An 18248-nucleotide genomic window follows, 5' to 3' on the forward strand; every position below is an offset into this window, starting at 1 on the left:
ACAAAAGGATGATGAGACTATTATGAAAATTTATTTCTTAACGAATTGGGCAACATAGAAGGATGAATTCCTAGAAACATAAAACTACATCAGGGAGAATTTGAAAATTTAAAGAGACTGTTCATTAGTAATGAATCAGTAATCAAAAATCTCCCTACAAAAAAAAAAAATCTCCCTACAAACAAAAGTCCAGGACTGAAGGGTTTCACAGGCAAATTCCACCAAACATTTAAAGAATAGCTATATTTCTCTATTCCAAAAGATAGACAGCACTACAAAAAGACACTAAAAATAGACAGAAGCACTACAAAAAAACAACAACAACAAAAGCAAAAACAAAACTACAGGCCAGTATCCCTGAGAAACATGTATACAAAATCCTCAATAAAATATCAGCAAACCAAATTCAACAATACATCTGAAAAAATTATTTGCCCAATCAAGTGTGATTTATTCCAGGGAGAAAAGCATGGTTCAATATTCATAAGTCAATGTGATACATCACATTAACAAGAAGGATAAAAGTCATATGATTATCTCAATAGATTCAGAAAGAGCATTTGACAAAATGCAACATCCATTCATAATTTTTTTAAAGAAAACTCTCAACAAAGTGGGTTTAGAGAGAACATACCCCAACATAATAAAGACCATATAGACAAACCCAGAGCTAACATCATAATCAATGGTGAAAAATGAAATCCTTTCCCCTAAGATCAAGAATAAGACAAAAGACACCCACTCTAACCATTTTTATTCAACATAGCACTGAAGTCCTAGCTGCAGCAATCTGACAGGAAAAATAAATATATAAACGAAAGGTATCCAGATTGGTAAATAAGAAGTAAAACCGTCAATACTTGCAGATGACATACTATATTTAGAAAGCCTTAGTCTCCAACAAAAAACTATTAGAATTGATGAATTCATTAAAGTTGCAAGATACAATATACAGAAATCAGCTGCATTTCTATACACTAGTAACAAATAGTAGAAAGACAAATTTAAAAAAACAAATCTCACTTACTATTGCACCAAAAAGAACAAAATACCTAGGAGCTGAAAGACCTATTCTCTGAAAACTACAAAACACTGATCAAAGAAATGAAAGAAAGCACAAACGGAAAGATATTCCATGGTGATGGATTGGAAGAATTAACATCCTTAAAATCTCTATGCTTCTAAGAACAATCTATGGGTTTAATGAAATCCCTATCAAAATACCAACATTTTTCACAGAACTAGAACAAATAAAACTAAAATCTGTAAGGAACCACAAAAGACATCGGCAACAGCACAGCCATCCAGGAGCTGTTCATGCGCATCTCAGAGCAGTTCACGGCCATGTTCCGGCGCAAGGCCTTCCTACACTGGTACACGGGTGAGGGCATGGACGAGATGGAGTTCACAGAGGCCGAGAGCAACATGAATGACCTGGTGTCTGAGTACCAGCAGGACCGGATGCCACGGCCGAGGAGGCGGAGTTCGAGGAGGAGGTGGAGGAGGAGGTGGCCTAGAGCTGATACCTGGTAAAGCCCGTGGAAGCTGCGTGAACTCTTTATTCGCTCACAACCTGTTCTCTGACAGCTGTATCTCTGTGTGCACTCGCTCTTTCTCCTGTCTGGATGTCGCATGCTGTACAGATGCCACCATTAAAGCATTTTCATAGTGAAAAAAAAAAAAAGCCAAAGTAATCTTAAGAAAGAGGAACAAAAAAAAAAAAAAAAAAGAAAGAGGAACAAAGTTGGAGGTATCTCAATTCCAGATTTCAAGATACACTCAGTACAAAGCTAAAGTAATCAAAACAGCATGATACTGACACAAAAACAGACACATAAATCAATGGAACAGAAAAATCCAGAAATAAAACCACACCTATATGATCTATTAATCCACAGCAAAGGTGGCAAAAATATGCCATAGGAATAGGACAAATAAATAAATAATTTTTTAAAAAGGAATAGGACAGTCTTTTTAATAAATAATGTTAAAAAACTGGAAAGCTGCATGCAAAAAATGAAAACTGATCACTTTCTCATACCACACAAAAACTAAAAAATGAATTAAGGACCTAAATATGAGACCTAAAAAACTACAAAATTACTTTAAAAAAAAAAAAAAAAGGCAGTCAGGGTACCTGGGTGGCTCAGTCAGTTGTCTGCTTTCAGCTCAGGTCATGATCTCAGGGTTCTAGAAACAAGCCCCATGCTTCTCCCTCTCCCTCTGCTACTCCTCCTACTGGGCAAGTTCACACTTTCTGTCTCTCTCCCTTTCTCTGTCAAATAAATTTTTAAAAAAAAAAAAAAAGGGCAGTCATTTCTTTGACATTGCTGTTAGCAACATTTTTCTAGACCTGTCTCCCCAGGCAAAGGAAATTAACACAAAAATAAACTATTGGGACAACACCAAAGTTAAAAACTTTTGCACAGCAAAGAGAACTGTCAACATGCCAAAAAAAGAACACAGTGAATGGGAGAATATACTTGCAAGTAATACATCTAATGAGGGGTTAATATCCAAAATATATAAATAACTAATAATATAACTCAACACCAAAAAAAACAAATAATCTGATTACAAATGGGCAGAGGACCTTAATAGACATTTTTCCAAAGAAGACATATAGATGGCCAACAAATACTTGAAAAGATTCACAACATCACTGATCATCAGGGAAATGCCAATTAAAACCACAAAGAGGGATACCTGGCTGACTTAGTCAGTAGACCAGGCAACTCTTGACCTCCAGGTTTTAGGTTCAATTCCAATGTTGGGTGTAGAGATTACTTAAAAAAAAAAAAATGGGATCCCTGGGTGGCGCAGCGGTTTGGCGCCTGCCTTTGGACCAGGGCGCGATCCTGGAGACCCGGGATCGAATCCCACATCGGGCTCCCGGTGCATGGAGCCCGCTTCTCCCTCTGCCTGTGTCTCTGCCTCTCTCTCTCTCTCTCTCTGTGACTATCATAAATAAATAAAAATAAAAAAATAAAAAAAAAATAAAAAAAAAATCCTTTGAAAAACACACACAATAAAATACCGCCTGATGCTTGTCAGAATGGCTAGTACCAGGAAGACAAGAAATTAGGGCACCTTGGTGGCCCAGCTGGTTAAGTGTCTACCTTCAGCTCAGGTCATTATCTCAGGGGTTCTGCATTGGGCTTTCTGCTCAGCAGGGAGTTTGCTTCTTCCTTGCCCTCTGCCCTTCTCTCACTGCTCATGCTCTATCTATTGCTTTCTCTCAGATAAATATATAAAATCATTTTTAAAAAAAGATAAGAAATAACAAGTGTTGGCAAGGATGTGGAGTAAAGGGATAGGAGAGATGTAAATTGGTACAGCCACTGTAGAAAACATTATGGAAGCTCCTCAAAAAATTAAAAATAAAAATACCATATAACCCAGTAATTCCACCAAGGAAAACAAAAACGTTAATTCAAAAAGATATATTTACTATGTTTATCACAACATTATTTACAACAGTCAAGATATGGAAGCATTCAAATTCCATCAATAGAATAAAAAATAAGTGGTATACATACACAACAGAATATTATTCAGCTATAAAAAAAGAGTAAGATCTTGCCATTTGCAACAACACAGATGGACCTAGAGGGCATTTCACTAAGTAAGAGAAGTCAAATAAAGACAAATGCCATATGATTTCACTTAAATGTGGAATCTAAAAAAATGAAACAACCAAAACAGCAGAAACAGACCCATAAACACATAGAAAAACTGGTGGTTGACAGAGAACAAGGGGCAAAGGGATGGGCAGAATGAGTGAAGGAGAGTGGTAGGTACAGGCTTCCAGTTACAGAATTAATAAGTCACAAGACAGAAAGGTACAGCATAGGGAATACAGTCAATGGTATTATAATAGCATTGCATGGTGACAGATGGTAGCTACATTTGTAGTAAGTATAATGTATAGAGTTGTCAAATCACTATGTTGTAAACCTGAAACTAATGTCACATTGTGTGTTAACTGTGTTAACTATATCTCAATTTTTTAAGGGTAAAAAAAATTAAATTGTAAATAAAAACAAAACAGCCAAAATGTATTAAATGCTAAACAAAACAGCTAAAATGTATTAAGCACAGTGTGCCAAGTTTTGTGCTAATACCTTTTCCATCATTCTCTTAAGTGACCTCTCACAACAATCTTATAAGGCAGCTTAAAATTATTTTACAGAAAAAAAAAATTATTTTACAGATAAGACCTTTAAAGTGGTAGCCCCATTTTACAGATGAGAAAACTAACAAAACGAGTGGTACAAACATGAAACATTGCTTTGATATCTCAGTTTAAACCTTGAAAATAGGACACGTATTTTATGTCACTGAAAGGTTGATATAAAATAACTGAAAACCATGGAAAAAATCACCCCTACCCACAAACTAAAGATTCATTAACTTAGTTTCAACTGGACTTAGGACTTTGGGTTATCCAGATGCTCCAAATTCAGCTTTTCTTGTAATCAACTCTGATGATTATTGAAGAGCTTGCACTTTTCTTAGTAACTCCTCTACTTTTGAACTTCAGCTCCTTACTACAAACAGACTATTTCCTCTGAGTCCTGATATGCCATCTGGGTTTAAGATTTGTGGGGAGGGGTGCTTGTACAATTTGGTCCTTAGTTTTCTTTGAAGCAGAAGCAAACTGCCCAGGGACTGTCTCAGTCCTTGACGCACTCCCTTAAGCCATGCAAGCCTCTTTCTGAGTCAAGCGACTGAGCTTCCAGCAAAGCATAGCGCAGCTGACATCTTGTGGGCATAAACAATAATTACATCATTTCACCTAGATTCCAAGATTCTGAACTTGGCTACATTATCCAGAACACAATAGGCTCAGATCCCATCCTCAACCTCGGACTCTTCACCTTTACATCTGTGCAAAATTCTTAAATTTCTTCTGAAGTTTCATTTAGTCTTCTTTCACAGTGTTACAAGATATGTTTTTAATGTAAGTCTGGTGAAAATTTTTTAAAATTCACTTTAATGTTTAAAAGAAAAAAATCACTTTCACAGATGACTGAAATATTGCTTCAAAAAATACAAAAAGAAACTCAGCTCTACCTCTTCGCATCTTTTCATATCCCCCTATATGTATCAATTTGAAGATAACAAGGCATAAAGAAAAAGCATTTCTTAACCATTCAACACATTTACTAGGTGCTTACCATGTCCCAAGCAATATGCGAGAACCAGGATAGAAACATGATAGATGATGTGGATCCAAATCTCAGAATACAATGCATATGAACCCATTCATCTCAAATAGTACATTACACAGTCATGCATTTCTAATTCACATGTCACTCTCAATTCTATTCCCAGTATCATCTGGGCCACCTACTAGTGTTATTGCATTAATATAACATTTATAGTATAATTGGTAAAAACCATATGCTACATGCCATATTTTCCTAAAAGCTCCTGGCTGATGTGATTTCCCCAATCTCCTTGATACACCTAAATATCATTCTCTTTCCAAATTAATTTCCTTCTCTGGCGAGAGCACTGATTTTACATATATATGGATAAGGGACAGAGGAAGAAGGGGAAAGAGAATTTTATGCAGGCTCCACGCTCAGCATAGAGCCTGATCAGGGTTCCATTTCACAACCCTGAGATCATGACCTGAGCCGAAATTAAGACTCAGACACTTAACAGACTGAGCCATGCAGATGCCCAATTTTTAAAACATTTTACCACTTTTTCCTCACATTGAAAAAATAAAGGTGTAATAAAAATAGCTTTTATTTTCAAGCACAAAGGTCTGGGTTCAAATTCTGACATGATACTGTGCACCACTGATGAAAGTGCTTTATTTCCTTTCCTCTAGGTTCTGTCACCTTATATAAAGTCAAACTCTGTGTCTTTATGAGGAAAGATTACACGTAATCAATCTGTAAGACTACCATAGACCCTACTATAAAACAGGCACAAAATTAACATTAATTACCCATCTTCTATTATTTCTCCACAATTTTAGCCCTTTTATTTGAGCAAAATTCTCATTGGTCATTACAGAAGCTTACATAACATAGCAATCTCTACTTTTCAATGAGAAAATCCTATCACTTAATGTAGAAAAAGCATACTCTACATAGAGATAGGCTTCATCTGGTGAAATAAATAGCAACTCATAGTTTTTTATGAATTTATGCCTCATGCAGAGCTGAAACCAAAGGTATTTTTTATGTAATTACTTACCTTTAGTTAATGCCAAATTTAAGTTATTTTAGCACCTCCGTATGTGGCTCAAAAACACCATTAATTGTTCTACTTTGAGGCAGTTCCACACAAGAAACATAGATTTCAATGTTTTATAAAACTTGTTTCTAGGGAATCCTGGGTGGCTGAGTGGTTGAGTGTCCGCATTTGGCCCAGGGCATGATCCTGTGGAGTCCCAGGTTCGGGTCCCATGTCGGGCTCCCTGCATGGAGCCTGCCTCTCTCTCTGTCCCTCTCTCTGTGTCTCTCATGAATAAATGAATAAAATATTTTTTTAAAAAATGTGTTTCTATACTATCATATAGTCATGAAGTGAAAGGAATCTTAAAAGGTTCCCTGGATAATCCCAAGCAAAATACCTCAAGTATTCAAAAGAGGCAATTTAAAGTCTAATCAAATTTATTTATCCTTCTAGGCAACATGTTTTTATATCTAATTGCAGTTGAAACATTAAAAAATGTCAAGTTTCTCTTCATAGCAGTTCTTTTCCAATTTTGAGAATTTTAAATTTTAAATTTTCTTTCCCAAGTTAAAACATTCCAGTCCTTTTGCTTCCCAGAGCTGCCCTAAGTTTTTCCTCTTTTTTATTCTGACCTATTTGGTCAGAATTTTACTACTGTTTAAAAGATTATATTTTCTAGGCAAAGTACTAGAGAGACAGCTTCGTAGTAAAGCATTTTTTTCTAATTGTGAAAAGAACTGGTGAATCCTGTCCTCTGGAAATGCTTGTGAGTTCATTAGACGTTCTGAGGAAACCAGATTCAACACATGTGGAACAAGAAATAGATGTTGTGAGATCTTACCTTCATACCTTTATTAAATCAGCAGTTAAAATTAATAAATGAAGTACACTTTGAGACTATGTCTATTCTATTTATTCACCAATATATTTTATTCACCAATACACATTTTGCACTAAAGTAAACAGCATAAAAGGAGAGAAAAAATATCTAATTCCTGTCCTTAGGGCATTTGTGACATCCTGAAAGAAAAATCAGTTCTAGGAAGTTACATATGTTCAGGGAAAAATAAACACAAAAATTTCAAAAATAATAGAATAAAAACTGAGTTTCTAATTTTTGGAAAAATGAAGAACAGCAGAATAATAAAAGTCAAATCAGATTATCCAAGTGCAAGCTTCTAGAATAAGCTCATTTTAAAGAAGTGGGAAATTTTTAAAGGTTATCTCGTCTATGCCCATTCTAGATGTTTCATCTCATTATGAGGAAAAAATGTATTGATTTTAAAAGGCTGTGCTGATATTAAAATTATAAATCTTCATCATTGCTTTCAAGATCAAATTGGCTTTCCTCTTCCCAAATAAAAAGATTTTCATCCTCAAATACATAAAATATTTCTACTGTATTTCTGTTACTAATATTTAAGGATGTTTCAACTTGGTAAAATAGGCAAGTCTGACCATGCATTTCAAAAAAGAAGTCACTATTTTCTCTTACTACTTGGTTGAGATTTGTTCTTGAGTTCTGAAATCTGCTATTCAAGAAATTATTATTCTCATCAACTACTTCAAAGATTTCATTTGTCTGATTAATGGAGTCACGTGTATCTGAATTCCTATTATCCACAATCAACAATGATGTGTGCAAGAAATTCACACAAAACTTTTTCTTTAAATATAATTGAAATTTCTTTAAATTATTTTCTTCCTCTAAGCCCAATGAACTAATTCCTTTTAAATTTCTTAATTTTCTTTTATCCATCAAGTCAAATGTATCATCAAAGGCATTATCAATAAATGCTTTTCTACCATTTACTTTATTGTTATCATCTCTAAATATGGTTTTGTTTGATGGTAGTAAATATGGATGTACTTTCATCCATAAATGGAGGCCCAAGAAATTTTCAATATCAGAATTTTTGCAATATGCAAATCCTCGGTCTTCCTCATTTATAGGCTGGATGATAACAGTTAGTATCGGGCAATGCTGTCCACAGATAGCATAGAGTTTATCCAGAGAGTCGCCTTCCTGAAGTGCACCATGAATTGCATTATTAGCAGGCAAAGGTTGATTTTTAATAGTATCATCAGAGACAGGATGAACTTTGTTACCAGCAGATGTAAAGCCATGAGTTACTGATGTGCATACTCTTTCTGATTTATGATTAGCCTTCTCCTCTGCATGATGAACTGGTATTGTCTCCCTGGCACAAGTTTTATTTTGAACATCTAGCAAATCCTCACAAAAAGGCTCAGAATCACTACAATGAGGCATATTAAAATAACTGCATTTCAGTTCAAGGGGTTGACTCAATTCCTCCAATTCTGAAGAGGACAGCTCAGCCATGTTTGGGTCTGGGGCCAAATTTCCGAAATGGGAATATGGTACTTCATTGTCATTATTAAGTAGAGTATCCACTGATAGGGTGTCTGCATTGCCATATAAGCCAGAATTTTCAGGAGATGATATTCTTAACAAATGATTTTCTTTCAGGAGCCACTTTCCTTTATCAATCAGTACTCCTTCTTCTATGTCTCTGATGATTCTGTTATGATCGTTTTGTTTTGTACCATGTCCTACGATGTCTCCTCCATGATAATTGGCCCTCACATCATTAAAGTCACATTTATCTTGTCCTTCTTCTAGAAATTTCTGCAACATAGATGAATTACTAGAGAGCTGTTCAGAAGAGCCAAATGACTGACCTTCAGAATCATAAAGATCTACTTTCCTAGCACACTGAAATTCGACAGAATTATAAGGACAAACCTGAGATCTGTGTATAGACCCAGAAAAAAAAGATGGTTTAATGATTTCCCCTTTACTGTAAAGTTTTTCTATTGTCCTTTTAACAAATCCTTTATTATAGTCCTTGTCTTGAACAATTTCCTCACAACTGCCATTGGGGCCATCACTGGATGTTTTATATGGCTGCTCATTCTCACTGCTTGGTCTAAATTCAGACCAATCAGAAGTCACTGGTCCTATGAAGTCATTTTTAAAATCAAGAGAGGACTCTGAATAACTTCCAATTTCCATGCTTTTCACCATCATTTTTACCCTCATTTTAGTTTCTCCTTCATTGAGTTCCTTTTCAGTATTTTGCTTAGAATCATAGCAAAACACTAAAGATGGTGGTGTTGCCAGCCTCCTTTGGATTGCCTCGCAAATTGTACCATTTCTTTCTTCTTCTTCTGTAATGTTCCTTCTGGAGCCGTCGATCAATTGCAAATTTTTACTAGCCTCTAACTCTTTTTGGATCAATTCTTCAGCGGCCTGCTCTCTTGCATTTACCTTCATATGAAAGGTATCAGTGTCCTGGTTTTCTAATTCTTCAAAAGATTCCAATTCTGAAATGTTTCTTTCACTTGATGTCATGCTATTGGTAATTGAGCCTGGTTCTTCAGAAGTCTTTGAGTCTTCCCTATCAGAGGATGTATATGCATTTTTACCCTGAAATGTCTTTAATGAATAATTTTCAAATTCAGCTACAGAACTACGTTCCTTATCAAATTCTGGTTCAGTTTCATTTATGGGAAAGCTAGAGTAGCTTAAATTGCTGATATTCTGGTCTGATACCAATATATTAAAGCTATGTTTACACCCAGGGTCTGCCAAAATATTTAAATCTTTCTGAACTTTATTGATTCTTTCTAATTCTTCAGTCAATCCCAAATTATCAGTACATGTGTTTTCTTTAAAAATTAAAAAATCACTGGTGTTACAGATTTTGTTGGGAATGTAGGCCTCATCAATTGGGCAAGTTGCCTTACGACTATGGTTTTCTTCATGAGCACAAGCCTTGTGGGAAGATAGAGCATCAGTAAGTGAACAGACCTCTCCTTGGAAACAAGCCTTACTCATGGGAGTCTGATCAACAGTACAGCCATCACTAGGGCAAAAAATGTCACTGACGTTACAAGTCTCTTTTGGAGGACAGGTCTTATTCACAATGCACATCTGACATGAACAAGTCAACTCTGAAACACAGGCTTCAGGGCCACAGTGCTCACTGGCAGAGTCGCCTCCACCTGAAGAGATTTTCTGTGTTTTTTCATTTTCAACGCACTTAGGAACTCTCTGAAGGTTGGGTGTGGAACAATTTGCAGAAAGTCCTACTGGAACCATGTCTTGTTCTTTCTCAGTGAGTCCAAAGTGATTTGTGGTTGATTCCACTAAATTGGCAACAGCAGCCTTCAAATCATCAGCTTCCTCTGTGATGGCAGTATGCCTTAGGACCTCCAATAATCCAAGTATTTCTGAAGCTCTGTTGGTAGTCTTGTGAGCATCACCTTGACAGAAGCTATTTATACTTCCTTTTAAGGTTAGTACCAGAAGCCAAGCTAGAAGAACATTAGTATAAGACTTACATATTGGGGAAGAGAAGGGAATATCTGCAAGTGAACCTGGCATTTGAGTAATTCCATTCTGAGTCTTATGAATACTAGGAACTAAAGCTTGCAGTTGGCGAAGCAGTAAGATTGGTAAAGGATCTTTTGAAGTGTCTTCTTCTGTAAGATCTACTTGAATAGCAGCTTCTACACTGTGCCTTTTTGTAGCTACATTTATCTCTTGGTAAACAAGGCTTATCTCTGGTCCTAATTTTTCAGCACATACCTGGATTTTAGTATTATGATCACCAATAGCTGACTGTGACAAAGCACAATTTTCATGCAAGGGAAGCAAGCAAGCATCATTCAGAGATTCAACCTGGTTCTCATAGAGATCTTTAGAAAGTTCTTCACTGTTAACTTTGTCAAAAAATTTACCTACTTTTTTACCTAGATTTTCTGTCAAACTGGCATTTTTAGTTATATATTTGTTACTTTCTCTAGCAAAATTATTTCCTTCTCCAGAACTTGTGTGGGACTTAGTTCCTGCAAAACCATTGTTGTTACAACTTACCACACTATCCTTTTTGTATATTGGAGCTGATTTTCTAGGTGGCAAAGCTGAATGTGGATTTGTGTTCTGCAACCATCTCTGTATATAATTTTGAACTGAATGATGGCTAACAGCCTCAGGAAAAACAGCTTTTTTCAAAGAACCTAAGGAATTTGCCCTGGTTGTAACTTGTTGTTTACTTACAGTAGTACTTGATTTTAACTTATCCCCTTTTTGTTTCTTCTGAGTTTTTAAAGTTATGTGTGAATTATTAACTTTTGAAACTAAATTTTTCTTAGTAATTCCTCCCAAATACCAAGATGCTATTTCTGTTTGGCCCTGTGGTCCACAAAAATCACTGGGTTTTTGCTCAAGGAAGTTAAACATAGGAAATACATTTTGATCTTCAAAATTATTTTTGCAATACCTAAAGTCATTATGGGGAAATACTTTATCTCCCTGACCAATTTCTCTTTTTGTAGGTCCTCCTAAACTTACTTTGGTTAGTGGTCTGGATTTTCTTTTAGCTAAAAGTCCTTGAACCCTCTTAGGATTCTGAAGAGTATTTAATTTATTTACATGGAAATTCTTGGAATTTACAGGATTGAGATCACTTTGGGGACAATAATTTGATTCAATTACCGTATCACTTACATGGAGGTCTTCCTCACAAACTACTCCTCCTTTAAGGGAACCATCTGAACCCTCCAATATGATTTCCTGTGCAATTCTACATCCTGTGTTTATTCTCTTACTCTTACTAAGAATTCCTTTGGTTGCAATCTTCCGGACCTGATGCCTAGAATTTATCACTTGTTGCCGAGACTTCATCTTCTTTTTGCTGGCAACAGATAACGAAGTCTGCTTTTCATTTGCTGGAAATTTTGTTAAATCACACTGAGCAAATTCATTAATTAGTCTGTCAATTCTTGTGGTAACAGTGGAAGACTCTACTAAAGCTGGGATCTCAGAAACAGTTTTGTCAATTCCAGAGTCGTTACTTAAAGAATGAGTTGTATCTGCTAAAATAGGGCTGAATCTATCCCTGGTCCTACTATAAGGCCTTAAGATTTTGATATTAGTTTTGTTGTCTGATGTTAAACTATCAACTATAACTTCCTCCACAATTGAGTTTTCTGATATTGTCTGCGGCGAGCCATTATCATGAGACATCTCTAACATCTTCTGATTTGTAATTTCTACACCAGCACATATTGCACCTGACTTGAGCAATCTGCTTTCCTTTTTCCTTTCTAAAGATGATTCCATCTGCTCATTGTTATTGATCTGAACAAGCAGTGGTTTGTTAGATACTGATGACATTTTACTGCAAGAATGTGTGAACATGTGATACTCAGATTTGTTTTCCCCATCTTCCCTTGCTTCACTATAGGAAAATTGTCTAATCATTTCCTCTTCAACTTCGGTTTCAGAAACCAAGGTCACACTCCCTCTCACAGATTTTTGTCTCACTCTCTTTGGTCCAGGTGTAGGGGGCCTATAAAAATGATGCTTTGCTTGATCCTGAGTCCCCTGGACAATGTTTGTGTCCATAGCACCATTCTCCCAACTAACAGAAGTGCAAGTTTCAGTCTCTTGATCTGTTATTTGAGTGTTTATTTCCTCTGTCAAACTGACCTCTTGATTATTGTCTTTCTCCAGGGATGAGACATCTGCAGACAATGAGCATGCTGCAATCTTTAAATGAGATGACTGATCATCTGTTCTTCCCGGAAAACAGCCTACCTCACACTTTTCATTGTTATGAGAAAGACTAGCTCTACTGACAGTGGTCCACTTTATGGTTTCCTCCTCTTTTATCTTAAATCGAACTTTCATCTCAACTGTCATGGTGCCATCTTGATTAAAAATAATTGATTTCTCAATATCATCTTCAGAAGGGTATATCAGTAAATTCTGAGAATCATTTTTTTCCAAGGCCAAGTAATTTTCAGAAGCAAAAGAATGGTCTGAGTAGCAATCATTATTATGCATTTTGCCAGAAGAAACAGAATAAATCTGGGACCTTGGGCTTGAAGGCACATGTGTGCTCACTTTCAAGATTTTAAGAGTTAAAAGATGTCCCATGTCAAAATGCAGAAGACAGAGAAGTTATAAATATCCAATAGAAGAGGCAGCAAAGAAAGAAAAGAAAAAAATTAAGTTATTGGTAAGAAAAATACCATATTTTCTAAATTTCATAGTAAGATTTTTTTTAATACACTGTAAGTCTTTATTACAAACCAAACCTTCCTCACATTGATGCTAGGCAGCCCTAAATGCATGGATGTTTTATTTTCCAAAATATCATCAGTAAATCAGCTGGTTTGAACTTGCAACACATTTTTCTGTAGAAACAATATTGTAAATCATGGTTTGTTTCAGAAACTTGTCTGAAAAACCCTATTGAAACTATAATGCAGCTCTATATCTGAAGTTAAAATCATACATAGTAAGATTATTAATATGTTTCTCACCTCTATGTATTCATTGGTTATTTAAATTTACTATAACATCTGGTACATTTCTACAAGCTACTCTCAAAAAGAAAACCTATAATTCTACTTTAATAATGAGATTCATAGAATTTTAATGAGTTTAGGCAATTTTAAGAAGGAAATTATAAAGTAGAAACTGACAAGGATTCTAGCAAAAATAAAGATTTTTGTGGAATTTTGTTTTGTTGTTTTGTTTACCAGTACTGAAACTGGAGTCTAAGTGCTGCTTACCTATGCAAACAGAGCAAATAATATAATTCAGTTATATTCATTTTCCTGCCTGTGCAAAGCCAAGAGAGACATCTATAGTATTATGAAAGCTAAAACATTTTTAGAATTTAAAAACATTAATTGAGTAATAATTAGTAATTTAGCATTCACTTTGCATAATTAGTACATTTGACATAGGGCACAAAAAAAACAGAGCTAGACAACAAGCCAACATATTTAGTTATTTTTTACTGTGTGTCTCTAAAGATAACTTTAGTATTCAAGCTTCTTAAATTCAATCAAACTCTTATTAACAGTTTGTACAGATTTACATATGTTTTGCATCAATTAAATACCTTCAACATTTCAGAGTATAAACCTAAAAATATTTTCTCTTATTTTTGTATGCATTTACCAAAATTGCCAATGAAAATGCCTCACTTAAAATTTTTTAAATTAAAACTTAACAAAACCCTCACATTCCCTAACACCATCAAAAATCATACTCAGCAACCCATATCACAAAACAGTAAAATCACCTTAGTAAAATGAGCACAGTGAAATAGTACTACCATACACTTACCAGGTATTTGGCAGCTAATGCCTACAAAATAGAAACATTAAGAGATATCTATTGAATATATCGTAACAGAGGAGTTTCACCCTCTTCAGCAGTAAGTAGAGAGATTAATACTACTCAAAGGGTTTATTATTCCACATCTAAATAAAAACCAAAATTTAAGTATAAATGGCAATAAATTCCTTAGCATAGAGCTTAAAAAGTGTGCACAATGAATAGAGATTAAAATATTGAGCACACTGAATAATACAACCACGCCTGCATAGAGAATTTACAGCTTATGCCACAGTTCAGAGCATCAACAAGCCCTCTTTCTCCCCAACCCAAAAGATTATGCTATGTTGTGCAGCATTTCCTAAGGAATCATCAACCTAGATTATTAACCAGCATAAATGATCACATCAATTTTTTAAATAAAAAATGGATCCAAGGGCTGTGATTTTTACTGGAAAAACTTCAGAAAGTGGAGTTGATATGTACTTAAGAGATTTTTAAAAACACAGTCACTCAATCTGCTGAGCTCAGCTATGATGCTGCATGGTAAGATCTGGAGAAAACTCTACCAGATGTCACTTACACAAATTCCATAAAACTCCTCTCCAAATCAAGAAATGCTGGCAATTTTTTTTATCTAGGTATTATATTCCCCCCCCCACACACACACACACACACACAAATAAAGGCTTACCACATCAACTTAATCACTGACTGATTTGGAAAAATCTAAAAAAAAAAAAATCATACAATCTCGATGACTCTTTCCAACTATACATATAACCAATTTCAGTTTAGAATGTTTTTGATCCTCTCATCTTCTTTCACGTGATGAAAGAAATTGGTCATTTAAGCATAGATTGTTTTGGGTTTTGGGTTTGTTTTTGTTTTTTTGATGTTGTGGTTAAAAACAAAAGAAAAAAAAAAACCACACAACTCAGGGCTAAAAATTTAAGTGACTTACTCTTTCTGCTTTCTGATCTAGTATTTCCCTTGATGTATACATGATGAGAGGTCCCTGGTAATCTTGCAGAAAGCAAGTACTTCTGGATGTCATAATTTCCTGGTTTAAATGGCTCCCTTCCTGCTGCCACCACAGCTCCAGAGCTCAGGATCACTGCCTGGAGACTGGGAACCTAGAAGAAACCAAAGAGTTAAGGTCCTTATATGAGCAACATGAAGTTTTGTTCTTTCCATACGGTAATTTTTTTAAGATTTTATGATGTTTGGGATGCCTGGGTGGCTCAGCGGTTGAGGTCTGCCTTCGGCTCAGGGTGTGATCCCAGAGTTCTGGGATTTAGTCCCCCAGTGGGCTCCCTGCGGGAAGCCTGTTTCTCCCTATGCTTGTGTCTCTGCCTCTCCGTGTCTCTCATGAATAAATAAATAAAATCTTAAAAAAAAAAAAGATTTTATGATTATTTTTTTAAGTATCTCTACACCCAACGTGGGACTTTGAACTCACAACCCTGATATCAAGAGTGTGGTGGACTGAGCCAGCTATGGCCCCCCTTCCATGTCAATTTTATAGTGAATGGAATCAACAACCTTCAGGGCTTTACAGAGATAATCACCAAGCATTCTTTTTTCTTTTTCTTTTTTTAAAGATTTTATTTATTTATTTATGAGGGACAGAGAGAGAGAGAGAGGCAGAGACACAGGCAGAGGGAGAAGCAGGCTCCATGCAGGGAGCCCGACGTGGGACTCGATCCCGGGTCTCAAGATTGAAGCCCTGGGCTGAAGGCAGCGCTAAACCGCTGAGCCACCTGGGCTGCCCATCACCAAGCATTCTTTAGGCACCAATAACGTATACAAAATTACCAACTATCAAGGTGGGGGTGGTGAGACCAACATCATTACTTGGCCAGTACACTACCTGGTGACCAGTCTTCTGCCATAACTTAAAAAATATCTTTAAAAGTCAGTTCAGCCTCTGCCTTCCCCACCAAACTATCCAGCTGTGGCTAATTTCTACCCTGAGCAAGCCGAGAAAGGGCCTGGTGGACAGGCTCACAGCTGCAGGGGGAGCTCTCCTCTGTCCCTCCACCTACCTACCTACCTACCTACCTACCCTCCCACCAGCAGAAGCGGCAGAAAAAAATGCTTTCTCTACCTAACAGTATCACTGGTGGCCACGGCTTTTCAAGATTCTGTGCCAACCCATCATTATTCAACTCGGTGCTCAAGGAAGGCAGAAAAGGGGAGGGACTGTGAGATTAAAAAGAGCCCCTCATGGCAATCGCTTCCTCGGATTCTGACCAGAGAACAGTAGAGCCACCCACACACGTGAGCCGGGACCCTCCCACCAGGGTGGGAACACACACACGCACGTGCACGTGAAGCCTTCCATTCTCGGGCGCCTCCATCCACATCCTACGTGACGCGAGCTCACACGTGAGAAACGCCCAGAACACTCACCTTCCTTCCATCCGTGGCATACAGCTTGGTCACCGGGAACCGCATGACCTCTGTCAGGTGCTGCAGAAAAGCCTGGAAGCTCGGCGTGACCCTTCTGCTCATGACAACCACACGCCGCATCTTCGGGTCGCCATTTCTAAAGACCAGAAGCCTTCGCGGGGCGCGCAGCATGCCGGGAGCCCCGGCGGCGCCTACGCTGATTGGCGGGGAGCGCTGCGCGTGCGCGCTGATGGCCCGGCTGCTGAGCCACGGTCGCGGGCGCCGGCGGGCCTTGTCGAGGTCGACGGGCTGCGCCTTCCTACGGTGGGAGCACAGGTACGACGCGCCGTCCTCCAGCTCCTCCAGCCGTGTGATGCTGTGCCGTCCCCGAGGGGTGCTGATGTTCCTCACCCCGAAAGGTAAAGGCACCTTCCTTGATAAGTTATCGAGCAGAGCATCAAATGTCTTGAAGGAACGAGGGTTGACCACCACCTTGACGCCGCCAAACTGTGGGTCTCCGCTCTTGTAGAAGCTGATTTTTTTGGCCACAACAGGATGCATGACACTCAGGTGGCGAGGAGGAATTTGACCTTCAAAAGACCGATGAATCATGGAAACACTAGTGGAAGAGGTTTCGCTCATTTTGGCTGAGAATGGGGGGGGGGGAGGAGGATAATTATTCATCACGATGACGGCACCATAAAGAATTCATGATAACGTAAATGCAATCTAATTAGAGTTGTGGGTATCTTGGCTATTCCTAGCATTTCATTCATTCATTATTCCTGCCTATTTTGAAAGGGAACTTTAAGGGGCTTACAATAAAAAAGAAAAGAAAAGAAAAGAAACAATAAGGGTATTTATAATTTTTTTTAAATTTTTATTTATTTATGATAGTCACAGAGAGAGGGAGAGAGAGATCAGAGACACAGGCAGAGGGAGAAGCAGGCTCCATGCACCGGGAGCCTGACGTGGGACTCGATCCCGGGTCTCCAGGATCGCGCCCTGGGCCAAAGGCAAGCGCCAAACCACTGCGCCACCCAGGGATCCCTGGGTATTTATAATTTGAAGATGAAAACAAACTAAAGACACGAATAAAGGTGTCATTAAATAAATTATGATATATACACCCATGCCCTAGGAAGCTATGCAACCATTAAACATTACTTTAGAAGTCTATATTTATCAGCGTAGAAAAGTGATCATAAGAAAAAGGCAGTTTATAAAATACATATACCGTGCCATTGCCAAGCATATACATATTTATTAGGCTAGTGGGGAAAAAAATCCAGAAACATGTATAGCCCTAATGTTGACGGTAATTATCACTGACTGGCAGAACTATGGATAAATACTTGTTTCTCATACATCGCTAAATTTTGCAGATCCTAAAAACTAAATAGGTGTTATTGGACAATTAAAAAATAACAAAAGAGACACACATCAAAAGCCATCCGATGAGAAAAGAGTTTTGCAGTTGATCCCTTTAGTT

General features: G+C 37.2%; 1 protein-coding gene across 1 annotated transcript; it reads right to left on the reverse strand.

Moving 5' to 3' along the window:
* Positions 1 to 7504: 7504 nt before the first annotated feature.
* On the reverse strand, positions 7505 to 17398 carry RP1 (RP1 axonemal microtubule associated). Its single transcript, XM_041769343.1, has 3 exons — positions 16778 to 17398; positions 15327 to 15498; positions 7505 to 13134 (listed from the first exon to the last, which is right to left on the reverse strand). The coding sequence occupies exons 1-3, from the start codon at positions 17396 to 17398 to the stop codon at positions 7505 to 7507; spliced, it is 6423 nt and encodes a 2140-aa protein (XP_041625277.1).
* Between the last annotated feature and the right edge of the window lie 850 nt (positions 17399 to 18248).

Source organism: Vulpes lagopus, chromosome 9 (assembly GCF_018345385.1).
Source record: "Vulpes lagopus strain Blue_001 chromosome 9, ASM1834538v1, whole genome shotgun sequence".
Lineage (NCBI taxonomy): Eukaryota > Metazoa > Chordata > Mammalia > Carnivora > Canidae > Vulpes > Vulpes lagopus.